At 46.2% G+C, this 27361-nt stretch overlaps 1 protein-coding gene across 3 annotated transcripts in view; it reads right to left on the reverse strand.

Annotated features, from left to right (window-relative positions):
- Positions 1-27361, reverse strand: part of LOC147100112 (multiple C2 and transmembrane domain-containing protein 2-like) — a 538576-nt gene that overhangs the window by 226244 nt on the left and 284971 nt on the right. For all 3 annotated transcript variants that reach the window (XM_085968827.1, XM_085968825.1, XM_085968826.1), the window contains exons 7-9: positions 25905-26016; positions 21589-21627; positions 1984-2148 (exon numbers count right to left, since the gene is read on the reverse strand). In XM_085968827.1, the coding sequence (XP_085824953.1) occupies positions 1984-2148; positions 21589-21627; positions 25905-26016 (316 nt within the window). The remainder of the gene's footprint in view (positions 1-1983; positions 2149-21588; positions 21628-25904; positions 26017-27361) is intronic.

Raw genomic sequence — 27361 nt, forward strand, 5'->3', positions numbered from 1 at the left:
CGCTGTGAGTTACGAATCTCCAGAACTTGCTGGTCGATTTACGCCACTCCACTGTTTGCTTTCCACAAACGCCATCTCGCCCTTGGCCGCCCCGTTATTGTTAAGAACTTGCTGGATTTGCACGTTAAATTGTTCATTAAACTTGCTGCAGGAAGTTAAAGCTCATAATTAACAGCGTAACTACCCGTTCAACAGGGTGATAATTGTTAATGCAATGCCAATCAACCTCTCCGGCCCAGAAAGGGAACAATGTAAACTATTCAATCTCATTCCTGAATGTAGAGATTGAAAACATTTCAAATTTTAAATTTCTTTTCCTTCCTGTCTCTTTTTTTCTCTCTTTCTTAATCCAATCTGTCATTCCTGCTCTTTCTGTCCCTGATTTGACTCTAATTCACCCTCCTTCTCCATTGTTGCTCTGTTCCTTTCTCAATCCTTAAATCTCATTAGTTGAGGGAGATAGATTGTCAGACCCGTCGTTCACTGAGGTCCCAGAAGTCCCACTGCCCTCGTCACGCCGTTATCAGCTCGCACGTCCAGCATGATACGGCGCAAATTATATTCAAGCTGAAGGGTGCAGGAAAAAGTCTAACTAACGGCGTATTCTGTGAGATGCCCCGCTCTGGCAAGGCTTGCCCATTGTGTCAGAGTTAGCGCTCAAGTACACTTGGCTCAGTTGGTAGAGAACTCGTTAGGTAGAAGGGTGTGGGTTCACATTCCACTCTTAGGGCTGGATTTTCATTCAGGAGTCGGGTTGGAGGCGGGACTACAACTTTCGGGGTTGTAGTCCCGCCTCCATCGAGATGCGGCCAATCCACGCGATTTTAACTTGATTGACCTTGTTGAGCCCGCCCAGCGGGCTCAGCAGGCCAATTAAGGGCCACCCGGCAACAGGTGACATCACAGACTGAAATTTCATCTGTCAAGAGCTTTTGACAGATGGAATATCAGTGTTTCACAGCTGTTTGAAGCTGTCAAACACTGACAGTCTTACTTCTAAACTGAGTCCTTCTCCACAGACTCAGTTAGAAATCTCTCCTGCACAGAAAGCTGCAGGCTGTCCCTTTTGACAGTTCGCAGCCATTCTGCTTTCTGTGCCGGTGAGATGATGGACTCCCGGAACCTAAAGGAAGGAAAGCTAAAAAGGTAAGAAAATGTATGTAAAACTTATTTAATCACTTTAGACACACCAAATACACTTACCTTTGCACTCATGCACACATCACTCACCTGAACACCGACATCTCGACCCCTCCAAGTCCTTCAACCCGACGGCCCGCCTCCTCTAATTTGGCGTGGTTTGGAGCCGTCGGGAATCCCACACTTCAACATCAAAAATAGGGATTAGGCTTAAAACTGCCTGTTAACTACCTGTTAACAGGCAGTTAATTGGCACTAATCCCTTCCCGCCTCGGGTAGGCGGGTCCCAGTGTGGGGCGGGTACCCGCCTCCTTTGAAACTGGCACGGAGGCGGGTTGGGTGCAGGAAGGGGTCGGGACCCCTGATTTCGGGATTTTAACCCCCCGCATGCCTCCAATCCCGACTCCACGGCAAAATGAAAATCCAGCCCTTAGTCTCAGCACACTAATTATACGGCGACCAATCTGGGATGGCACTTCAATGCAGTACTGCGGGAGTGCTGCAAATTCAAAGGCGCCATCTTTCAGAGCAGACAATAAACCAAGGCCGCAACTACCCGTTTGGGTGGATGTTAAAGGCCCCACGGCACGACACGAAGGTGAGAAGGGAGTTCTCCCAAAGTCCTGGCCAACATTCAACTCTCAACCAACACCAACAAAACAGATTCAAATGGTCATTCATCTCATTCTAGTATGTGGGATCTTGCTGTGCAAAAATGGCTGCCTCATTTCCCTAAAAAACGGTGACTATACTTCAAAAGTAATTCATTGGCTGTGAAGTGCTTCGGACCTTCAAGAATGTGAAAGGCACGATATAAATGGAAGATGATTCTTTCGTGCATACCTTGCTTTTGTATTTTTCGTCACCCAGCCTGAACTTGACATAGCATTCTTCAATTGCATCCTCTTTGATGCCCTTTCCTTCAAATAGGGTAATGCTGACAATCCCGTTCCACAGCTGGTTTTTCCGAAGGGAATCAGACAGACGGATATTCTGGATGAAGCTAGCCTTTTCCACCAATCACAACCACAGGACATGCGGGAGACAAGAGAGATGGTTAAGACAAAAACGATGCGATTCTAAAGTCACAATTGATGGCCTAGAAATTGCAGTCGGAGGCGTACCTCCGGATTATGCCTCCGACCCGCAAAACAATTCCGAAAGTACCACCTGGCGCCCAGGCTGCGAAGAGTTGGGGTCTCGGGCCTCGAGGTAGACCGCAGTGTAAAGGCTCATGGATCCCAGGGACACAGGCAGTTCAGAGGCATCCCTGGGATCACGTGGGCCTGGTCCTCCAATCACAAAGGAGGATTCCATTGCAATCATTTCTGACGGGAATCCCCTAATGATATGCAAATGGAATCCCCAAATAATTATACAATTTACAGAATTCTAATAATTCTAAATGTACTGAATTGCAATTTTATTCATAAGTTCCTTCATTGTACCAACCTCCATAACAATGTTGGGCCTGAAGTTGCGATCGGAGGCTTCCCGCGGGCGGATGTCTCCGATCATCAAATTTTCTACGCATTTACCTGGTGGTCCGGGAGATACAGAGGCTTGCGATCCTGGGCCTCCCCTGGTAGAAATGCGTAGAGGCCCGCGTATCCCAGGGGTGCAGGCGGTTCGCAAGCGTCCCTGGGATCACGTGGGCCAGCCCAACCAATGAAAGAAGGGAATCCCCCTTCAGACTTATGGGGATTCCGTAGGTACGGAACTGTCATAAGTATGAATGGGAATGACTTAAAAAATACACAAACACATGAAATACACTTTTTAAAAACATTATATATATAAAATTGATTAAAATGGCATTTAATTAAATATTTTAAACAAAAATTTCATTTTTTCAAATTTTTTAAAATATGTTTTAACGGGGCTAAAAATAAACTTACCTTTATTGGACAGGGATTTTAATGTATTTTTAAAACTCTTATGCTGGTAAAAGCAGGCCTTACGTAAGAATTCCACGGCCTTTCAGCGGGCGGAAGTTGGGAAAATAGCGCAACTCTCCACCCGCGGAGGCCCTTCTCCCACGGATGCGGAGGATCTGTCAAGAAGCTTCTTAACAGATCGCAAGTGTCGGGTTTCAGCGCGTGCGCTTCGCCTGCCTAAACCTGGCACTTATGCGGCCCCTACGGGTGCTTGCGCACCTCGTACGCACCCGTCGCAAAATACATCCTGTTATTTTTGAGGGAAAATAATTTTAACCATCTTAATTCGGGCCAATATTTGCATAAACTCATTTAAAGTGTATGAGCATTATTTTGGATTTTTAAATGTTTTATTTAAGCCTTATACATACCCTTACGCTGATGAAAGCAGGCCCTTTGCCTGCTTTTACCAGCCGTATGAGTTGCATGGGCAATTGCTGGGCAAATAGCCCAACTCTGCTCCAGCGATACCAATTTTACAGTCGGTTCGGATGATCTGTCAAGGCCTACCTTGACCGATCGCAAGTTCCGGATTTCGCGCATGCGCAGCGCGTACGGGAATCCGGAGCTGCCGGGCCTTTGAAATGAAGCCCACAATTTCAGGGCTGATATATACCAAAGGCAACTCCCTCGTCAATAAATTAATACTTTTTAATCATGCAAAAAAAATCTTACAACTATCCGTGGCTTACTGGGAACAGAGTATTAGTAATAAGTAGACTGTTTATGATTAAAAGACATCCTGGAAAAATATTATTATACAAAATGGATGTTGGAATGTGGAATGCACTGACTCCAGAAGGTCATGGGGGCAGAATTAATTGAGGTGTTTATAAGGTAGATAGACATTTACTTGGGAAGGGAGTGTATTAAGGGAGATGGGAATACGGCAGAGAGCTGATATTAAGAAGACAAAAGCAAAATATTGCAGATGGGGGAAATCTGAACTAGGCAGCTCTTGCTGATGATTCTTATATTCCCATTTACACCTCCTCTAGATCCATCTTTTGTTTCTTCACTTGTCTCATTACCATCTCCTTTTCGCCTTGCTCCATCATCCCCTTTCACATTTAATCTCTCCTGCCTTCCATCCAATCACAGACCTTCCCTTTTGTTCTTTCCTCCCCTCCCCCCTTTCCCTGCCCCCGCACTTGCTTAAAACCTGTTACATCTCCAACTTTTCTCAGTTCTGACGAAGGGTCATCGACCTGAAACCTTGACTCTGTTTCTCTCTCCACAGATGCTGCCTGACCTGCTGAGTGTTTCCAGCATTTTCTGATATTAGGAAGATGGCGCTGCCATGGGTGCCGAACCCATCCCTAAATATGGGGATTTCAGAGGATTGTCAGCTTTGGATAACATTGTGAGAGCTGGAGGGAAAGGTTTTCCTAAAGATTCTTGATATTGTGGATTCAACTTTCTATTTTAACTGTTACAAAGTATATTTTCTGATTTTCTGAGATCCAATCAAACATTACTGAAACATTAGCAGTTCCCTCCAACCTGCCTCACAATATCTGAAGTCATAGAAACATAGAAGATAGGAGCAAGAGTAGGCCATTCGGCCCTTCAAACCTGCTCCGCCATTCAATGAGATCATGGCTGATCATCCAAATTCAGTACCCAGTCCCTGCCTTCTCCCCATATCCCTTGATCCCTTTAGCCTTAAGAAATATATCCAACTCTTTTTTGAATATATTTAATGAACTGGCCTCCACCGCCCTCTGTGGCAGAGAATTCCACAGGTTCACCACTCTCTGGGTGAAGAAATTCCTCCTCATTTCAGTCCTAAATGGCTTACCCCTTATCCTTAGACTATGACCCCTGGTTCTGGACTCCCCGGCCATCAGAAACATCCTTCCTGCATCTAGTCTGTCCAGACCTGACAGAATTTTATAGGTTTCGATGAGATCCCCTCTCAATCTTCTAAACTCCAGTGAGTATAAGCCCAATCGACACAATCTCTCCTCATACGTCATTCCTGCCATCCCAGGTATCAGCCTGGTGAATCTTCGCTGCACTCCTTCCATGGCAAGAACGTCCTTCCTCAGGTAAGGCGACCAAAACTGCACACAGTACTCAAGGTGCGGTCTCACCAAGGCCCTGTACAACTGTAGCAAGACATCCTTGTTCCTGTACTCGAACCCTATTGCTACGAAGGCCAACATATCATTTGCCTTCTTAACCGCCTGCTGCACCTGCATGCTTACCTTCAGCGACTGGTGCACAAGAACACCCAGGTCTCTTTGCACTTCCCCTTCTCCCAATCTATTGCCATTCAAATAATAATCTGCCTTCCTGTTTTTGCCACCAAAGTGGATAACCTCACATTTATCCACATTATAGTGCATTTGCCATGTTTCTGCCCAATCACCCAACCTGTCCAAATCGTACTGGAGTTTCACGACATCCTCCTCACAGCTTACCCTCCCACCCAGCTTTGTGTCGTCTGCAAATTTGGAGATATTACATCCAATTCCCTCGTCCAGATCATTAATATATATTGTGAACAGCTGGGGTCCTAGGACCGATCCTTGCGGTACCCCACTAGTCACTGCCTGCCACTTGGAAAACGACCCGTTTATTCCAACTCTTTGCTTTCTGTCCACCAACCAGTTCTCTATCCAAGTCAATACCTTGCCCCCAATCCCATGTGCCTTAATTTTGCACGCTAATCTCTTATGCGGGACCTTATCGAAAGCCTTCTGAAAGTCCAAATACACCACATCCACTGGTTCTCCCTTATCTATTTTACCAGTTACATCCTCAAAAAATTACAGTAGCTTAGTCAAGCATGATTTACCTTTTGTAAATCCATGTTGACTTTGTCCGATCCTGTCACTGCTTACCAAGTGCTCTGCTATTACATCTTTTATAATAGATTCTAGCATTTTCCCCACTACCGATGTCAGGCTTACCGGTCTCTAATTCCCCGCTTTTTCTCGACCACCTTTTTTGAATAGTGGGGTAACATTAGCTACCCTCCAATCCATGGGTACTGTTCCAGAGTCTATCGAGTTCTGGAAGATGACCAGCAATGCATCTACTATTTCCAGGGCCACTTCCTTAAGTACCCTGGGATGTAGATTATCAGGCCCTGGGGATTTATCAGCCTTTAGTCCCATCAATTTTCCTAACACCATTTCCCTACAAATACTGATTTCTTTCAGTTCCACCCTTTCATCAGGCCCTATGTTCCCCGGCATCTCTGGGAGGTTATTTGTGTCCTCCTTTGTGAAGACAGAACCAAAGTATGAATTTAGTTGGTCTGCCATTTCTTTGTTTCCCATTATAAATTCCCCTGATTCTGACTGTAAGGGACCTACGCTTGACTTCACTAATCTTTTTCTTTTCACATATCTATAAAAGCTTTTACAGTCAGTTTTTATGTTCCCAGCTAGCTTACTCTCATATTCTATTTTCCCTTTCTTAATTAATCCCTTTGTCCTCCTTTGTTGAATCCTAAACTGCTCCCAATCCTCAGGATTATTGCTTTTTCTGGCCAATTTATATGTCGTCTCCTTGGATCTTATGCTACCCCTAATTTCCCTTGTTAGCCACGGTTGAGTCACCTTTTTTGTTTTATTTTTATGCCAAACTGGGATGAACAAATTCTGTAGCTCATCCATTCGGTCTTTGAATGTTTGCCATTGCCTATCCACCATCAACCCTTTGAGTGCCATTCCCCAATCAATCCTACCCAAGTCAGACGTGAATAAAGAAATGAATCCCTTTTTTAGTAACTTGCCTGCTGGTTAACTGGACATCAGAAATTAAGGTTAGCTAAGATGACCGCCCTTGAAAGGGGACAACATCATACCAAGCTCTTTGCTCATCCCTAGTCTTATCACACAGATCACGTGGTGGCCAAGTATGCATTTAAGAAAATCATGAAAATAGTTACGTTAAATTTATGATTTATACTATTTTAAAATTAATTCTTGGGATGTGGGCGTCGCTGGCAAGGCCGGCATTTATTGCCCATCCCTAGCTGACCTGAGAAGGTGGTGGTGGGACTCCTTCTTGAACTGCTGCAGTAGCAATTTTCATACAAATGAGTAGCTTGCTGGGCCTTTTCAAAGGGCAGCTAAGAGTCAACCACGTTGGTGTTTGACTGGAGTCACATATAGGCCCAGACCGGGTAAGGACGGCAGGTTTCATTCCCTAAAAGGATATCAGTGAACCAGTTGGGTTTTTCCAACAAGCTGACAGCTTCAGGGTCACTTTAATAACAGCTTTAAAAAAAAAAATCCTATTTTTTTTTAATTAACTGAATTCAAATTCTCAAACTGGTGGGATCTGAACTCGTGCTCGCTGGATTACTCGTCCAGTAACGTAACCCCTACACTACTTAATAGACTGTGTTATAGAGATTACAGTGCTATAAAGAATAACAAGCAAACGTTTTACAAAACTCTCGGAATAATTTAAGAGCAAGAATCGGCAGTAGAGGTAGAGAGGAGGTAGAAAGAGGAGCTGTGATGACATAAGAAATCATGAGGAATGACGGGATTTAGTCGTTGCTGTTATGATGCTATTATGGGTCAAAATGTCCAGGAGTGAGTGTTATTCCTCATCTCCCCCAAAGGGGCTTGTTTCAATTCATTGATCTCCACCTGCTGTTGATTCTTCTACAAAAGAAAGACTTGCATTTATATAGCGCCTTTGATGACCTCAGGACATCCCAAAGTGCTTTACAGCCAATGAAGTACTTTTTGAAGTGTAGTCACTGTTGTAATGTAGGAAACACGGCAGCCAATTTGCGCACAGCAAGCTCCCACAAACAGCAATGTGATCATGACCAGATAATCTGTATTAGTGATGTTGGCTGAAGGGTAAGTATTGGCCCAGGACACCGGGGAGAACTCCCCATCTCTTCTTCAAAAAGTGCCATGGGATCTTTTACATTGAGCCGAGAGCAGACGGGGCCTCGGTTTAACGTCTCATCTGAAAGACGGCACCTCTGACAGTGCAGCACTCCCTCAGTACCGCACTGGAGTGTCAGCCTAGATTCTTGTGCTCAAGTCTCTGGAGTGGGACCTGAACCCACAACCTTCTGACTCAGAGGTGAGCGTGCTGCCCACTGAGCAGAAAGAGGGAGAATGCAGTGCGCAGGAAACCCTTGCATTGTTTTAAAACTGCAGCCGCGGAACAATGATTTGCTTCACAGGCGTTCCCTTTCACAAACCTACCAACCTACCTATTGTCAAATTAACAAACGTCCCGCTGTGACTGCCAACTAGCTGGCGCAGACGCAGCGCTGACCTTATCTTTACTGGGGAAGGGAAGAGTCCCACCAGCGAAGGGCCTCACTCCACCGCCAGAAGGCAATTCCTGGGGAAAAGGCTCTGCTCAGAGCTAAAGCTGTGGGCTGTTCCCAGGGTCAAACTTCAAAGTGCCGGGAGCCGTTTCCTCCAGTGCAGGAGAGCACTTGTGGATTTATATTTTAGTGAGGGGGAGTAACTTTTCCAGAGAGGATCAAAGAATCCTGCTGATGCCTGGCATTTGCTCAGATGAATAGCAGCACTCCTTTTGAAATATGTCGAAAGAAATCTGCAGCCTGGTATGTCTAATTTTTAAATTGAATGTTTATCTTGGAAGTGACTTCTATCTGGTCGATTCATGAGACTGCTCCTCGCAGCCCTGTGAGGCCTGTGAAAATGGACTCCAAAGCTAGCCATTAAAGGGCCAGGGGGGGTGGGAGATTGCTTCCATATGGCGGAACAGTATGAGAGTGGGGAATGCGGGCAAAGGCAGGCCCAGTTGGCCGGTCCACCGGTTACATCTATTGACAGCCTTGTTATAACACTCGCCACATCTGGTTCATTGCTGCCGATTCTGGGAAATGTCGACTTGCTCTCATCACGGAGAAAGACAACCCTTTCCCTCCACCTCCCCCGTCACACAACCCATCTCGGGATACTTTGAAGATCTCAGGGATAGTCTCATTTCTCAAGACTGAAACTTGCTTTCAAAAAAAAACTTGAAAAACACCAGAGGGAGGGCCAGTCAGGCCCCCCAACGTTTAAAGGAAAAGCAGCATCTGCCCAGGGAATGATAGTTGCCAGTGTCTTTTGATATTCCGAAGCCAAGAGGCTTGTTTTTACACTTGAGAAGATACAGGTGACATTTTAAATGGTAATGACCTCCTCTATCGAGGCCTCAAGCAACCTCAGTTACAATTTCAACTGGAGATTAGTCAACCGGCCTTTAAGGGTAGAGTGCAAAAAGCAGGGCCTACTGCTTTCTGCTTTGACGCTGGATCTTTAGAAGTTGAGGAAAAGCGAAGTCTGAGATCTCTCATTGTAACATTGCGACACAATTCATGAAATATAACTGCGTTCAGATTCCCAGATAAATTTATTTGCTTTTCGCCGTTGTGTTGCTCTTCCATTTCCTGCTATCAATCGAACATTGGGCATTGTTATTTTCGGAAACTCTCCCTCATATAAATATTTAAGAAATAATTAATTTGAGTAAATTCATAACCTGGAAAACGCTGGTGAAATTAAATGCTCCAAAGAGATTCTAACGAGTGCCATTCCCTCATCGAGACTTAACTGCCGTCGGAATATAAACAGCAGAACTGTTTGGAGGAGGTTATTTATACATGTTTAAACCATTAGGAGAGGCACGGTGTTTATTTATCCACATTGTAAAACTTTCCTCGACCCTCTTTGGAATTTTAGCAGGCAGCGTATTTATTTAGCCACGTTTAAATTGCAAAATGGACGCGCCATTTGGGCCCCAGTCGAGCACAGCAGATCGCACAAGCGAAACTAGAAACATCTAAAATTCTGACAGGGCTGGACAGACTAGATGCAGGGAGGATGTTTCCTCTGGCTGGGGGGGCTAGTCTCAGGACACGGGGTAGGATGTTTCAGGCTGAGATGAGGAGAAACGTCTTCACTCAGAGGGTGGTGAACCTGTGGAATTCTCTACCACAGAAGGCTGTGGAGACCAAGTCACTGAATATATTGAAGAAGGAGATAGATAGATTTCTAGACGCAAAAGGCGTCAAGGGGTGTGGGGAGAGCGCGGGAATATGGTATTGAGATAGAGGATCAGCCATGATCATACTGAATGGCGGAGCAGGCTCGAAGGGCCGAATGGCCTACTCCTGCTCCAATGTCTCTAAGCCCCTTTTTGTGCAGCAGTTCCTGCTTTGCCAGTGAAGAGTCAGAAGCAATTTCAAACTCAAGAGTTCAGCGCTTTCTGAAAGTGAAGTGAGACACAGTTAGGCCCCATTGTACATCTAAGCTGTGATTTTAAAGTCAGTGCACTCCACTCGAGTGTGTGCATAAGCACAGATCCCTTTCAAGTATATTGTAACTCCAAAGCCAACATTTTTAGCCCGTCGATTTCTGTGGAAGGTCTGTCCCGTGAAGTGCAGCCTCGTTTTCTTTCGAGTGTCCGAATTTGCCAAGCACTCCCACCCCAGTTCCTAACACTAACATTGCCAATGCTAATCTCTTTTCATTGTTTATCTACTGGAGTCTAGACCACTTAAATATCGGACTAACATCTCTTTTGTAGTGTCCTAAAATGCCTTACTGTGGTCATTTTAGCAGTTTCCTTTCTAACCGAGTTGATATTTGTACTGCTCTGTATTTTCCTCTGCCCCCCATTTTAAGTAGTGATAAACCTGAGTTCAGATACCATGGTGAAATATTCAGAAATATTCAACAGAGCTAATTGCAGAAAGTACTTTAATGTAAAGTAGCCGTAACACTGCAAAATAGACCTTCTTCAGGCAAACCAGTTCCTACTTTTGAATACAAGATTCTGAGAGGGCTTGACAGGGTAGATGCAGGGAGGATGTTTCCCCTGGCTGGGGAGTCTAGAACCAGGGGTCACAGTCTCAGAATAAGGGGTCGGCCATTTAGGGCTGAGATGAGGAGAAATTTCTTCACTCAGAGGGTGGTGAATCTTTGGAATTCTCTACCCCAGAGGGCTGTGGAGGCTCAGTCGTGGAGTATATTCAAGACAGAGATCGACAGATTTTTGGACTCTAGGGGAATCAAGGGATATGGGGATAATGTGGGAAAGTGGAGTTGCGGTCGAAGATCACCCATGACCTTACTGAATGGCGGAGCAGGCTCGAAAGGCCGAATGGCCGACTCCTGCTCCTATTTCTTATGTTCTTATGAACAGTTAAGAAAAATACACTTTCCATTTTAAGTTACAATTTATATGAACTGCTGAAAAGTAGCCTATTGGGGCAAAATGTGCTTTTAACAATTATACCTAGTACATTAAATCCATTAAAAACAGAAAAAACACAGCCATGCCCATGGGAGTCTTCTAAATTTTTTAAGCGTACTTTCCTTAAGACAATCATGCATTTGTCATCGGTAAAGATTTATAAAAATAGAGAATTACAATGGGACCAACATGGATTTGTGCTCAAAATCAGTATGAATATCTGCTGGCTGAACATTAATTCTCGAGTAACAAGTGGTTCAGGTCACTGAATATTGGTTCAATACTGCCCCCTAGTGACCACATGCTGGCATTGACCCAGTGCGTGCTGACCACACAACGGCAGCAGGTCATGGGGCTTTGCACTAATATACATGGATTAGTGAAACGGTTGAGCTGGAAGTGCTGTGCAAGTGAACACATTCAACTTATATCGGCCAAGAGGAATAGGAAGAACTCTCCAAAATGACACAGACAAGAATGAGAGACACTGTGACTGAAATAATAGTTACCTAAAATAAAATATCACCAGCCTTTGGGGAGCGTCTTAAAGGAGGGGAAAGAGGTAGAGAGGTGGAGAGGTTTGCGGGGGGGGGGAATTCCAGAGCTTGGGGCCGAGGCAGCTGAAGGCACGGCCACCAATGGTTGAGTGATTAAAATCAAGGATGCTGAAGAGGGCAGAATTAGAGGAGCACAGATATCTCAAGGTGGGGGGGGGTGCAGGGGTTGTGGGGCTGGAGGAGATGACAGAGGTCGGGAGGGGCGAGGCCATGGAGGGATTTGAAGACAAGGATGGGAATTTTGAAATCGGGGCGTTGCTTAACTGGGAGCCAGTGTGGGTCAGCGAGCACAGGGGTGATGGGTGAACGGGACTTGGTGCCAGTTTAACTACAACTTGAACTATATGTAGTGAATTGGATAAATACCTGAAGGGGAGTATTTTGCAGGGCTATGTGGAACGGGCAGGGGAGTGGGACTAACTGGATAGCTCTTTCAAAGAGCTAGCATAGGCACGATGGGCCAAATGGCCTCCTTCTGTACCGTATCATTCTATGATTCACCCTTACCTCACCACCACCACTGCTGCTGCTGAAACCCATGTTCAAGCTGTCGACACCTCCAGACCACACAGTTCCGATGCCCTCCTCAGCCATCCCCTCGAGCCCCACTATACACAACGTGCAAGAAACTCCAGTGCCTCTATCCTACCGCACATGAACTCCCACTCAGCAATCACTCCCGTCCTCCCCAAGCTGTGAGGGCTTCCTGTCCCAAGAGATCCCATTCAAAATCCTTCACCTGATGCACACATCATCCGCTGGCCCGGCACCCACGGTAACTCTTCAACCTTGATGCATACATGAGGGAGAAGGGAACAGAGGCATTGGGGAGGGTGGGGCGGGGTGTGAAGAGTGGGAGGAGGCTTGTGTGGAGTATAAACACCAGCATAGACCTCTTGGGCCGAATGGCCTGTTTCGGCGATGTAGGTTCTATGTAATTCCGTGTAACCTCCTCTGGCCCCACTTCCCAGCCCATTCTCGTCAGGCCTCCAATTCTGACCGCCTGTCTATCCTCACCTCCTTTTGCTTCACCTTTGATGGTACAGCCTTCAGCTGAATCGGCCCTGCTCAGCATAACTCTATCTCTGAACCCTTTAGCCTTGCTGCATCTCTCCCACCTTTTGGGCCAGGTGTTCAGTCATCTCTCCCAACTCCTACTGCTCACCGTTAGGTTGTCCTCTACATCCAAATGTGCTACATAAACACACAGTGACATCTTAAAAGTGGTTAACATAGCAGAGCATAGTAACATAACCTAGCTGCATGATGAATAATCGGTCACTGATAACTGGATGCCTGTAGATTGGGCACGTACCAGTTAAGTGGGGTGACTCCCAAAGCTGGGATTGTTCTCCTTAGCGTAGAGAAGGTTAAGGGGAGATTTAATAGAGGTGTTTAAAATGATGAGGGATGTCCTCTGGTTAACAACCCTCCTTCATCACTTTGAACACCTCTAGTAAATCTTCCCTTAACCTTCTCTGCTCTGAGGAGAACAATCCCAGCTTCTCCAGTCTCTCCACATAACTGAAGCCTATTATCCCTGGTACCATTCTGGTAAATCTCCTCTGCACCCTCTCTGACTTCCTTGCTGAAGTCTGGTGCCCAGAATTGGACACAATACTCCAGCTGAGGCCAAACCACTGATTTATAACGATTTAGCATAACGTCTGTGCTTTCGAACTCGGTGCCTGTACTTATAAAGCCAAGGGGTCCTGTGTGCTTTTTTAAACAGTCTTATATATACACAATGGCCCGTAATTCCCGATAGGAGGCTTCCTGCGTGCGGAGGCCTCCTATCAGGAAAAAAATCTACGAACTTACCCGAGGGCTCCCGAGGTCCGGACATTTCCGATCCTGGGCCTCTCCACAGTCGAAATGCGCAGGGCCCAGGTATCCCAGCGGCGCAGGCGGTTCGCAAGCGTCCCTGGGGTCACGTGGGCCAGGCCAGCCAATAGGAGAAGGGAATCTCTCTTCATACTTTTGACAGACAGACCTGTCAAATATATGAATGGAGATCACCCCAAAAAAACACTAAAACATCAAATAAATTGTTAAAAAACCATCATGTTTTTAAAATGAGTTAAAATTACATTAAATTTAATATTTTAAGCAAGAATTAAATTTTTTGAAAAAAATAATTAACGTTTTTTACAGGGCTAAAAATAAACTTACCTTTTTTTAAGAAGTATTTTTAAATTATAATTTAGTGGGAAAAAAATTATATTTTTACTTTTTTCAACTCTTATGCTGGTAAAAGCAGGTCTTACCAAGATTCTTGACAGATCGGAAATGCCGGTTTTCAGCTCATGCACTGAGCCGGCACTTGCGCTGTCCCTACGGGCGTGTACACACCTCATACACACCCGTGGGGGTCGGAAAATACGGCCTTATATAATTTAGCTGCACAATTTTTTTAATGGTGTAAATATACAACAGGTTTGACCGCTCCTGGGGAGCTAAAGGATAGGTTAACATTTCAAGTGTGGGGCCTAAACTATTAACTTGCCTTTCCTCTCTGCAGATGCTGGAAGTCCTGCTGTGCACCTCTAGCGGTTTCTGTTTTTATTCCAGCTTTTTTCTCTGATCGCCACATAATACATATTTCAATTAATATGTTTTCTTAAACTCTGTCCACTTCTGTACTTCTTCCCCCTCACACACGCAATTTAGCAGCCAGCTTTAATGCAGAGTTAAAATGATAACAATCCGTGGGAGATCAGCACTCGCACCGCATTCTCTCCTTCGCACATCTGAAGCTCAATAATGTAACAGCGCGACGGGGTGAGGTATAAACCCTGACCTTCAAGCTATCCCCGAGGTTGGTGTAGGAGTTGCCAACCCTCCTGGATTGCCCCCCGGAGACTCCAAGAATTAAGATTAATCTCCAGGACACTGCGAGCAACCCGGGTGAAAAATCATTAAATAATCTTCCCCTCACCTCCCCTTTCAGCATTCCGAAGGGACCGCTCCCTCCGTGACACCCTGGTCCTCTCCTCAATCACCCCTAACAGCCCTTCTCCTTCACCTGGCACCTTCCCGTGCAAGCGCAGGAGATGCAACACCTGCCATTTTACCTCCCCCCTTCCCACTGTCCAGGGCCCCAAACACCCCTTCCAGGTGAAACAGCGATTTACTTGTACTTCTTGCAATTTAATATACTGTATTCGCTGCTCACGATACATTCTCCTCTACATTGGGGAGACCAAACGCAGATTGACCTCCGTTCAGTCCGTAAGGGTGACCCTGAGCTTCCGGTTGCCGTCACTTTAATTCTCCGCTTCACTCCCACTCTGATCTCTCTGTCCTCGGCCTATTACAGGAAACTTTGGTTTATCCGGAGGTTATATGTCCGGAATACTCGATCTAACGGCAAAAATCAGGAGCCGTTTTCTATACGTTTTTTTAGTTCTCGTTCTTTTTTTTTCCCAGTCAGGCACTGCAAGGTCTGTAGCTATAGCAACAGCTTCAGCTAGAGACGCTTGCAGCTGCAGCCGACTGTTTAGAAGCTGTTGCTAAGCAACAGTGTTTGCTGTCAGATACGGAGATGAAAACCTCCATATGCTTCAACATTAACTTTGTATGTCCGGCAGTTTTGATAGATCGGCAACAGCTCGGTCCCGTCGGTGCCGGATATCACAAAGTTTCCTGTACATTGTTCCAATGAAGCTCAACGTAAGCTCGAGGAACAGCACCTCATCTTTCGATTAGGCACTTTACAGCCTTCTGGACTTAATATCGAGTTCAACAATTTCAGATAATAATCCCTGCCCCCATTTTTCATGCTGTATGATTTTTGCCATTCCCATTTGCAACATTTTATCTTTCCTGCCTCTTACAAAAGTACAGTATGTTCTTTCAATTCCTTCCTCCCCTCCGTCTCTGCACCTGCTTAATATCTGTTACATCTCCAGCTTTTTCCAGTTCCGATGAAGGGTCCCAGACCTGAAACGTTAACTCTGTTTCTCTCTCCACGGATGCTGCCTGGCCTGCTGAGTATTTCCAGCATTTTCTGTTGTTATATTAAATATTGTGGGTTTCTTTCATTTCCTTTGAGCACTTTTATTAGTTATAAAAATACTGGACACGGGGCAAAAAAGGCTGTTTGACTGACGGTCAAGAATCGTCCAATGGGGTAACGAAGAGTCTTTTCGCGTTCTGATTGGTGCGCGCCCTGAGGATGGATGCTTCGGGCGACCAATGGCAGGAGCGTGTGGGGGGGGGCGGGGTGGTTGGAGGCATGAGGTCATGTGATGCCACCTCCAGGAATACAGCCAACCAGAGTTGACGACCCAAGCCCCAAGCCAGACAGCATCCAGAAATGTAGAGACCACAAAACAATGGAGCAGCTCTCCAATAACGTTAAGTGTGAGAGATGACCAACTCCAGCAACAGTACTCAACAACTTCCATTTATATAGCATCTTTTAACACAGTAAAATATCCGAGGGCGCTTCACAGGAGTGTCACCTGACACTGAGCCACACAAGGCACTATTAGGGCAGGTGGCCAAAAGCTTGGTCAAAGAGGTAGGTTTTCAGGAGCGTCTTAAAGGAGGAGACAGCGGTAGAGAGGCGGAGAGGTTTAGGGAGGGAGTCCCAGAGCTTAGAGCCTAGAAAGCTGAAGGCACGGCCGCCCATGGTGGGGTGAAGGGCGTGGGGGATGCGCAAGAAGCCCTTCCCATTATTAATGCCTTGGTTTTTCCAATTGTGCCAGCATTTGAAAATCAAAATGAGGAAGAATGAGAGAATCGCTGTAAATGATTCTGTAAGTTTTTCTAAAATTACATCGGATATCCGGCACAGAAACAGGCCATTCGGCCCAACCAGTCCATGCCGGGGTTTATGCTCCACTCGAGCCTCCTCCCGTCTTTCCTCATCTAAATCTATCAGCATAACCCTCTATTCCCTTCTCCCTCATATGCTTGTCCAGCCTCCCCTTAAATGCATCTATACTATTCGCTTCAACCATTCCCTGTGGTAGTGAGTTCCACATTCTCACCACTCTTCGGGTAAAGAAGTTTCTTCTGAATTCCCCATTGGATTTATTGGTGTCTATCTTATATTGATGGTCTCTAGTTATGCTCTTCCTCACAAGTGGAAACATTCTCTCTGTATCCACTCTATCAAAACCTTTCATAATTTTAAAGACCTCTATTAGGTCACCCCTCAGCCTTCTTTTTTCAAGGGAAAAGAGACCCAGCCTGTTCATCCTTTCCTGATATGTATACCCTCGCATGTCGTTTAATAGTTTTGCAATTTCCAGCACTGCAGATTAATGCAGCGATATTCTACAAATCCACTGCAGAAAGCAACTCTGCAACACCCTGACTACACTAATAACTTCATCAGTACTGATGAACGCAGCTTGTGACTAATCTGCGACTTCATCGCGAGTGTCTATTCACCACTCTGTCAGTCAATCAGTGGGTCTTACGGCAGAAATCACAGCAAACAGTTTATTTTGCAGCAAACAAGAGTCTATTTAAACAGCGCACTGCAGCAAACAGTCCGCAGAGTCTATTTAAAAAAAGAGTCTCTATGAACTACAGCAAACAGAGCTCATGACTGAAGCTGCAGCAAAGCCTCCCGATAAAAGCAGGGTGATTCCTCTAGCAAAATGCAGTGAGTGGAGGATAGTTGCATTATACAGATTATGTGGGTGAAATCAGTCCCAGTCACTTACAGCGGTGCGGTCTCCAGGCGAGAGTGACGGGGGAATTACCCAATTATCTCCATTCTGGCCGGGAACAGCGGTGTGACTATATACAACCGACTTCATCAGCCCGGCGAAGGCACTGACGCTTTCACTGATTCACAGGTCTTTCCACGCCAGCAAGTACCCAGCAGAAAGAGAGAGGGAGCGAGCACAGTCCACCAGTGTATCTGGACCGACCCCGTGGGTTCTCAGTGTCAGCTGTGGCTCAGTGGGTAGCACACTCGCCCGAGTCAGAAAGTTGTGGGTTCAAGTCCCACTCCAAGGAGTTGCACACATAAAGCTAGGCTGACACTGACAGTGCAGTGCTGAGGGAGTGCTGCACTGTCAGAGGTGCCGTCTTTCGGATGAGACGTTAAACCAAGGCCCTGTCTGCTCTCTCGGGTGGACGTAAAAGATCCCAAAGCACTATTTTGAAAAAGAGTAAGGGAGTTATCCCCGGTGTCCTGGCCAATATTTCTCCCTCAACCAACATCATTAAAACAGATTACCTGGTCATTTTCACATTGCTGTTTCTGGGAGTTTGCTGTGCGCAGATTGGCTGCCGCGTTTCCCACATTACAACAGTGACTACACTTCAAAAGTACTTCATTGGCTGTAAAGCGCTTTGAGGCATCTGGTGGTGGTGAAAGGCACTACATAAATGCAAGTCTCTTTCTTTCTTTCTCTGCTCTTTATACTGAGTCACCACAAGGAGTTTTTGGGGCTGCTTGCTCCAGTTACCACACTTGCTGCCAATAACTGCAAGCAAGGTCTTGACTGAACTGGTCAGGTCCTTTTCAGGGTCTCTGTGGAACGGGATGTGCAACACTGGGACTGCCAGGGAGTTGCCAACCCTCCCGGATTGTCCTGGAGTCTGCAGGAATGCAAGATTCATTTTCCCAGGCACTGCTGCCAGCAAATGGCTGGGAGCAAATATAGGGAAGTAGAGTTCGGGATTCGCGGGTCGCGCCTGTGGAGTCTCCAGCTGTTGCCGTGGCGATAACTGACACATGAACCTCTGGGCGGCGGCATCCCGGGGGCTGTGGTTCTTTACTTGTGTCTGCCGTTCGGTGGGTCAGGTCTCTGGGAACTACAGAATGTCCCCGCCCACCCTGCTCCCCGAACATGGTGGCTTGAGAGGAGCTGAAGGCTGAAGGCAACGATCGGTGGAGTGTCATAGAAACATAGAAGATAGGAGCAGGAGTAGGCCATTCGGCCCCTCGAGCCTGCTCCACCATTCAATGCGATCATGGCTGATCATCCAAATTCAATACCCTGTCCCTGCCTTCTCTCCATATCCCTTGATCCCTTTAGCCTTAAGAAATATATCTAACTCCTTCTTGAATATATTTAATGAATTGGCCTCTACTGCCTTCTGTGGTAGAGAATTCCACAGGTTCACCACTCTCTGGATGAAGAAATTCCTCCTTATCTCAGTCCTAAATGGCCTACCCCTTATCCTTAGACTGTGACCCATGGTTCTGGACTCCCCGGCCATTGGGAACATCCTTCCTGCATCCAGACTATCTAGTCCTGTCAGAATTTTATAAGTTTCAATGAGATCCCCTCTCATTCTTCTAAACTCCAGCGAGTATAAGCCCAACCGACCCAATCTCTCCTCATACGTCATTCCTGCCATCCCAGGTATCAGCCTGGTGAATCTTCGCTGCACTCCCTCCATGGCAAGAACATCCTTCCTCAGATAAGGCGACCAAAACTGCACACAATACTCCAGGTGTGATCGCACCAAGGCCCTGTACAACTGCATCAAGACATCCTTGTTCCTGTACTCGAACCCTCTCGCTACGAAGGCCAACATACCATTTGCCTTCTTAACCGCCTGCTGAATCTGCATGCTTACCTTCAGCGACTGGTGCACAAGGACACCCAGGTCTCGTTGCACTTCCCCTTTTCCCAATCTATTGCCATTCAGATAATAATCTGCCTTCCTGTTTTTGACACCAAAGTGGATAACCTCGCATTTATCCACATTATATTGCATCTGCCATGCTTCTGCCCAATCACCCAACCTGTCCAAATCATACTGGAGTTTCTCGGCATCCTCCTCACAGCACGCATTCCCACCCAGTTTTGTGTCGTCTGCAAACTTGGAGATATTACATCCAATTCCCTCGTCTAGATCATTAATATATATTGTGAATAGCTGGGGTCCAAGGACCGATCCCTGCGGTTCCCCACAAGTCACTGCCCGCCACTCGGAAAAAGACCCGTTTATTCCAACTCTTTGCTTTCTGTCTGCCAACCAGTTCTCTATCCAAGTCAATACCTTGCCCCCAATCCCATGTGCCTTAACTTTACACACTAATCTCTTATGCGGGACCTTATCGAAAGCCTTCTGAAAGTCCAAATACTTTCTCCCTTATCAATTTTACCAGTTACATCCTCAAAAAATTCCAGTAGATTAGTCAAGCACGATTTACCTTTTGTAAATCCATGCTGACTTTGTCCAATCCTGTCACTGTTTTCCAAGTGCTCTGCTATTACAGGTTATGGGGCTGATCATTACTTGATGCTCGTGCTTAACACGGAGAGGGAGCACAGCAAATCAAGTTTTTTTATATGCGTTCCTGGAATGTGGGCGTCACTGGCAAGGCCAGCGTTTATTGCCCATCCCGAGTTGCCCTTGAGAAGGTGGTGGTGAGCCGCCTTCTTGAACCGCTGCAGTCCATGTGGTGAAGGTGCTCCCACAGTGCTGTTCGGGAGGGAGTTCCAGGATTTTGACCTAGTGACGATAAAGGAACAAAGATATATTTCCAAATCAGGATGGTGTGTGACTTGGAGGGGAACTTAGAGGTGATGGTGTTCCCATGCGCCTGCTGCCCTTGTCCTTCTACGTGGTAGAGGTTGCGGGTTTGGGAGGTGCTGCCAAAGAAACCTTGGCAAGTGGCTGCAGTGCATCTTGTAGACGGTACACACTGCAGCCACGGTACGCCAGTGGTGGAGGGAGTGAATGTTTAAGATGGTGGATGGGGTGCCAATCAAGTGGTCCTTTCCTGAAATGGTTTTAACTCATTGTACTTTCTCCCCAAACCCCTGAACGATCCCCATCCTCAAAACCTGTATATTCAACCGTCATCCTTCCTAACATTTCTACCACTGCTGATTTGCATTGTTATCAAACAATTGTGCCAATATTCTCCGGGCCTATTTCTTCATGCATTTGACGACAAGTTTGTGTATCAATGGATCAGGGGGGATGCAGAATGTTCTTGGCACTGACCTTTTTAGGCTTCAGTCTCGGCTGAAGCCTAAAATGAATTTTTGGAATCCTCTTTGGGGCTCATCCACCCCCTTTAAATCCGGCCGGCTCTTCCAATGCTGCAGCGGTGGGCTCCCCCATGCTGGTGGGAATTCTAGCCGGAGCCCATCCTGCATGGGAAATGACCCTTGACCCTGGCTCAGGCTTCTGGTGGTCTCCAGAGTTGCTGAAAGTGCAAGAAGCCAACTAAAGGTGCAGGGTCAAGAAGAAAGAAACCCTGAATCAAAGACCCTCAACTACAGGGGACTCAACCTTTAGAAGGTAAATGCGATAAGATTTGCAAACCGCGGGAACAGAGGTCACGCGAACAGAGGTTACGTGATTAAACCTCCAGGATTACATCCAACCAGAGTTGCCAACCCTAAGTTGCACGGTGCATCACTGCCGCAGAAAAATTTTGGTTCATCAAAATTTGAAGAGATCTGCTGAAAAACCACATCATAATAGTTTGAGGTACCATGGCAAAGCATCTGTCTCGGGAAACTTCTCGAGAGGCTGTTTTTGGAACAGTCTAATCCAGGAACCGAGCGCAAATGAAAACTCCCCAGAATATTTGAAGAAGATAACTGTGTTGCTCACTCTCATCACCGAATGGTGGCTCAGCGCCATGACTGATGTAGCCTGGCCTACAGACTAGGCAGGTCTCCAGGAAACCCCTGACATAGAAACCCTTTCCTTCCAGGAAACTAGGCTAATAAACTGTTTCTTTTTGGAATATATAAGGCTGACAAAAGCATTTTGAGACTGATCCAAAAAAAAAAAGAGTAAAGTGTTACCTTTGTACTCGTCCCTCGTTTCTTCCCGACTTGACTAGCCTGGTGAACAGATGGGATACAAGGTGGCACCGGGTGCAGGAGACGGATGATGGGAATGAAAAGAGGAATGCAGTTGTTAATGACAAATTAACCATTTCTGAAGGGGATCGTTTATGCATAAAAACAGAGAACATTCACCGAAGCCGCTCCAGAATCTGTATAAATAATGACATCAAACAAATCGCAGCCAGGATCAGACTGGCGTTTCTGAGCAACTCCGCAACTACTTGGAGAAGGGCCGCCTCCTCAGCTAAAGTGAGCCAGGCCTGACTACAAGGCCCAGGTATGCTCCGGTGTCAAACTGTGTCAAATTGTGTCTGATAAATCTCCTGTGAAGCGTCGCGAGATGTTTTACTATGTTAAAGGCGCTATATAAATGCATGTTACTGTATCAGAAAATATACATTTACCGAATCAAACTGATTTATTTGTGTTTAGGTTCAAATTTCTACAAATCATAATAAACTAAGGTTTATTCAGCAATTGTGCATGGTTATTCTTTTATTAATACCAACTTTTTCGAACAACGCCATTTAACCCTTCTGGCACCAGTCATGGAATTTCTGCATCTGTCCATGTTTTTTTCTAATCGGAACGGGCCTGGCCGGCGTGATTCCTTTATTTTTTTTTTAATTGCACTGCTGTCACTTTTTTGTCCTGCTGCTTTGTAACGCTGGGATCCAGCAGCGTGATTTAAAGTGGTCACGTTGCCAGCAACAATACGTAGTTATGCAACCGATGTTTTGAACAGACAACTCCAGTGCAAATTGACCTCGGGATCTCAAAACATGCCGCCCCCATCCTGTTACCTGCCAACTGCCGTTCAGAACATCTGCTCGATCCCAACCGCCTCCGGCACACGAAACAAAATCACCGCCCCCTGGGAGAGTAAATGCCCTCAGTAACCCTACAGGGGGGTACAACTTGCAGTCAAGTGTCCTATCAGAGGCTGCGTTTTCTTTCAATTAAGGTTTGTACTTAATTTTAGGCCGCAGTTCTACCGCAGGTACAGGTCTGGGACTGGGATCTGTACAGCGTGATGCTAAGTTGGCAGACTCGAGTTATACTGCTGACTGCACATCAACTTAATGATCTTCAGCACAGGCATGCTCACAATGCTCTGCTCGTTTTCACTGCTATGAGATTTTCGTCCACTTCAGACATTCGAAAGAGTGAAAGATCAGTTTGGAAAGACCCTAGGAGGTTCGATCGACTGCCTGAGTACTTTTTACAAAGTAGCTTCCACACGGGGTTGGAGTTATACTGAACCCAGTGTGAAGCCCAACCACCTTCAAGACTACCTACCTCTCTTTAATGCGCTTGGGAGTTAGAGTGCTTACCTGAGCTATACTGTCACTTATGCATCAAAGGACACCTGGAGACCATTTTGTATTACAGGTAGACTATCCTTTATCCGCACTTCCGAAAACCGAAAACCTCTAAAAACCGAAAGTTTTTTCGTGGAGCGTAAGTCGTGCGCACGACATGACCCGAGTGGCGCCAAACATGACAGGAGTGGTCCGGGAGCTTTGCCTTTCCCTGTGAGCAGGGCAGAGGGTCACAGAGTTCCCTCCTGGGTAGGAGATTGCAGGCCGAGCCGGGCAGTGTGAAGGAGGTACCGGGAGAGTGAACCCAACAATACAGCGGCCCGTCCGATAGATGCAGCGGCCCGTCCGATCGTCTTTTCTTCCCCCCCGCCGACCTGATTTGCGGGCCAGCTTAGTGTAGGAGTCAGCCGATATCCGGCTTTCCCACAACTGGCAGCGGCAGTCGAGCCCCAGACCCCCGCTAAGTCAAGGAATTCAGGTAAGGAGCAGGGGGGAGCCGGAAACCTCGATCTAACGGCAGAAATCAGCAGCCGTTTTGTTCGGTTTTTTTTCTTCCCCTAGCATTTTTTTTCTTCCACTAGCATTTTTTTTTAAACAGTCAGGCTGTGGAAAGAGTCTCTGTAGCTTAGCAACAGCTTCAGAGACGCTTCCAAGGCAGGGCCCGAGTGTTTACAAGCTGTTGCTAAGCAACAGTGTTTGTTGTCAGATACGGAGATGAAAACCTTCTGAAATCCGAAAAATTCCGAAAACCGAAACACAGCTGGTCCCAAGGTTTTTGGATAAAGGATAGTCTACCTGTAATGCTAAAGCAGCAGTATAACTCCAATCCAACATCAACCAGACAAAGACAAATGGAAACTGGAGCATAATGGTTCAATTCACAAAGTTCAGGGCCGACGAGGGAGAGACAGCTGGCAGTACCTGCATTTCTCTCCACCAAAACTATTCACTGATAAATCAGCAGAAGAAATTCATTAGATAGAAAAAGCACACAACTGTACATAGGTAGCCGAAAAGAAGATGCAAACTTCAGTGCACAAGGAGGAAATGAGAATGCAGCAGCACATCTGATTGAAATCCGATCTGTTTTAAAGACTGTCTTTACTACCAGTACGCTCCGTGGCTGCACAAACTCTTCACATATAAATCTTCCAACCCAGTGAACATTCATGTCATTTAAATTCCTTCAGCTTCCTTGATGGCCTACTGGGTGCAGCTCGTGGCCAACACAGAGTGGGAGGTCCCACGTACAATCCTTGGTCTGTGCCTCGTTAGTGAGGTGCTACAATTAGACTCAGCACCCCCGGGGTGAGGGAGGTTCAAATAAAATTGTTGCTCCTAATCACCTCCTAATGACCCCTGCTGGAAAGAACGACAGACTTGCATTTATATAGCGCCTTTCACGACCACCAGACGTCTCAAAGTGCTTTACAGCCAATGAAGTACTTTTTGAAGTGTGGTCACTGTTGTAATGTAGGAAAACACAGCAGCCAATTAGCGCACAGCAAGGTCCCACAAACAGCAATGTGACAATGACTAGATAATCCGTTTTTAGTGATGTTGGTTGAGGGATAAATATTGGCCCAGGACACCGGGGATAACTCCCCTGCTCTTCTTCGAAATAGTGCCGTGGGATCTTTTACATCAACCTAAGAGGGCAGACGGGGCCTTGGTTTAACGTCTCATCTGAAAGACGGCACCTCCGACAGTGCAACACTCCCTCAGCACTGCACTGGAGTGTCGGCCTGGATTATGTCCCCAAGTGTCTGGAGTGAGACTTGAACCCACGACCTTCTAAAATGCTCCATGACAGATGTGAAGACAGCTCTGTGATGCAGCGTGTATGAGCATGCCTCACAGACTGGTGGATGCGCGTTAGATCCTACTCCAGTCCCTCTTCAATTCCTGATCTCAGCCATGTTGCTGTGCAGAAAACAAACTGCAGAGAGAGGGCCAACGTCGGGTTGAATGACTGAATAGCATCTTGGGCGGAGACGAGGGCAAGCTGCCTACCTACACTCCCAGAGGAGAACCTTCCAGGACAGGGAGTCTCTTTACAGAAGCTTTGTTTAAAGCGTTTGGGGAAGGGGGAGCCCAGTTGTGTTTCTGATGAACTCTGGATGAGAATTAAGACCACTGGTCATATCCTGCAGATGCAAGCATCTTACATTGACATAGAATGTACAGCACAGAAACAGGCCATTCGGCCCAACTGGTCTATACCGGTGTTTAGGCTCCACACGAGCCTCCTCCTACCTTGGTTCATCTCACCCTATCAGCATATCCTTCTATTTCTCATCTACTTATCTAGCTTCCCGTTAAATGCATCTATCCGCAAGATGCTAAAGCAAATGGAAATTCTAATCAGTTGAACATTTCAAGCAATGTAGGTCTTTGGGGGATAACACCAATCAAATCTAATTCCATTTATACAAATTTCACTTAGCAGGACTAGAGACATTATCATACAGTATTTATTATCTACTGTGGCTGTGACTCGAGAACTAGTGGCTCCTAAATAGAGAATGACGTGGTTTCCAGCTGCACAATGTCTGGAGTCCTGCTGCACTCTATCTAATTCCAAGATCCGGTATTCCTGGCAGGAAGCACGGATTAGAGGCAGCGCCCAGCCTTGATTTTCCATGCATTGACTTGCGTGACCGTTGATGGTTCAGTTTACCATCGGCACTGCACTAGTCTTCGACCACCATCAAAAAAAAGCTACAAGATCGCGATCTTTCAATTTATTCAACACTCTACATTAAGCGAGGTTTTTGGTTACTTGACACATGCACCCAGAAATGTGCAATAAATCCAGGGTTACTGTACTCAAAAGGACTCTCGCTTCTCATCACGCATAACTCCCACGGTTAACATTTAGTCGCACATCATTCAATAAATATAAAACATGCAGTAGATCACGACACAAGGAATGAACCCTTTACTCACATTTCTTCTGCTCTCCTTCGGTTTGTTGGCGAGTTTTATCTCCAAGATAATCTCCCCCATGTAGTCCTCCAGACTGTTCGGGTCATCAAGCTGCAACTCCTTCTGGACAGCACTAACAGAAGGAAAATGGCCCACGCAATTAAAAATACCGGCAAACTTTTTAGGTGTGGCCTTGAATTATAGGGACTAGGTTTTCACAAGTCAGCAGTCACAGCCTAGAGCCTCGCAATAAGGGGTTACATTATTGGAAATTTGGGTGTGAAGATCGACGCCCATTTTAATGTTAGGAGCATGCTGACTTCCATGCCCAAATTCCCAATATGTGCTCCCGTCGCACAGAGCTCTGCACCTGGAGCTCAATTTTGTAAAATAAGATTATCCTCTATACTGTCAAGCATTAGATAGCAATTGGACAGAAATAAGTCAACTCACTGGGCTCTTCCAAGCCTTAAAAGTCTAACATGTAGACAAGCAAAAGGGCTGCTATGGTGGGGAAGAATTGCCCTGGTCATTTTGCCTGGCAAAATTGTAAGCACGATTCTTTTGAATGCATTTACTTTGTCGCTACACAAGGGGACCAGTGCTGTTCTTCTCCCCCCCGCTCAAGTGATCATTAATATATCACTTACACATTCATTACTTATTAAATGGTGTCAATGGGGAAAATACTCAATCTGACCAACACCAAATAGCACAATGGTATATGTGCTGCTAATGGAAATAAGATAGACAAGAATCAGGCTCTGCGTGCTTAATGGAACACTCTTAAGAGCCGATTCTGCAATCCCGTGGCCCCAATGGGAAATTGCGCTCACAAGGAACGGATGGCGGTAAATCACGGATCCACCATTTAACACAATGCACGCCCTCAGAGGTACCGGAATCAGATGTGGTCCCCATCCAGTTCTAACTGCTGTGAGGTAAGGTTTGAGGTTCATCCGCTGGATGTTGAATAGGTTTTTATCTCAGTCTTTATATGGGGAAAGAGCAGGTAGAGTGGGACTATTAAGATAGCTCTTTCAAAGAGCCGGCACAGGCATGGTGGGCTGAATGGCCTCCTTCTGTGCTGTATGACTAAGTTTTTATTACCTATTTATTCTGGCCTAGAAATTCCATTCCCTACGGGTGTGCACGCGCTGTGTACTCACCCATAGGGCCAACGGAAGTGCCTGTTTTAGGCATGCACTGCGCATGCGCTGGAAACTGGAACTTCCATTCTTCAAAGAAAGGTCTGCACAGGTCAAACGCCTGCGCCGGAGAGGCAGCGCGTACGGCTACAACTTCCGTTTTTTTCAACTGTTGCTTCAGTCCAGGGTAAGTCTGAAAGAACTGCGCCTGGAAAAGCAGGCGCGAGGCCTGAAGCTCCTGGGCGCAAGGCCTGCTTTTACCAGGCTAAGAGGTGAAGAAAGTAAATGAAATGTTTTTTTCCCACTGATTTATCATCTTAAAACACGTTA

The sequence above is a fragment of the Somniosus microcephalus genome, chromosome 27 (assembly GCF_052327205.1).
Source record: "Somniosus microcephalus isolate GS21.2 chromosome 27, FLI_Smic_1.0, whole genome shotgun sequence".
In the NCBI taxonomy this organism is placed as follows: Eukaryota; Metazoa; Chordata; class Chondrichthyes; order Squaliformes; family Somniosidae; genus Somniosus; species Somniosus microcephalus.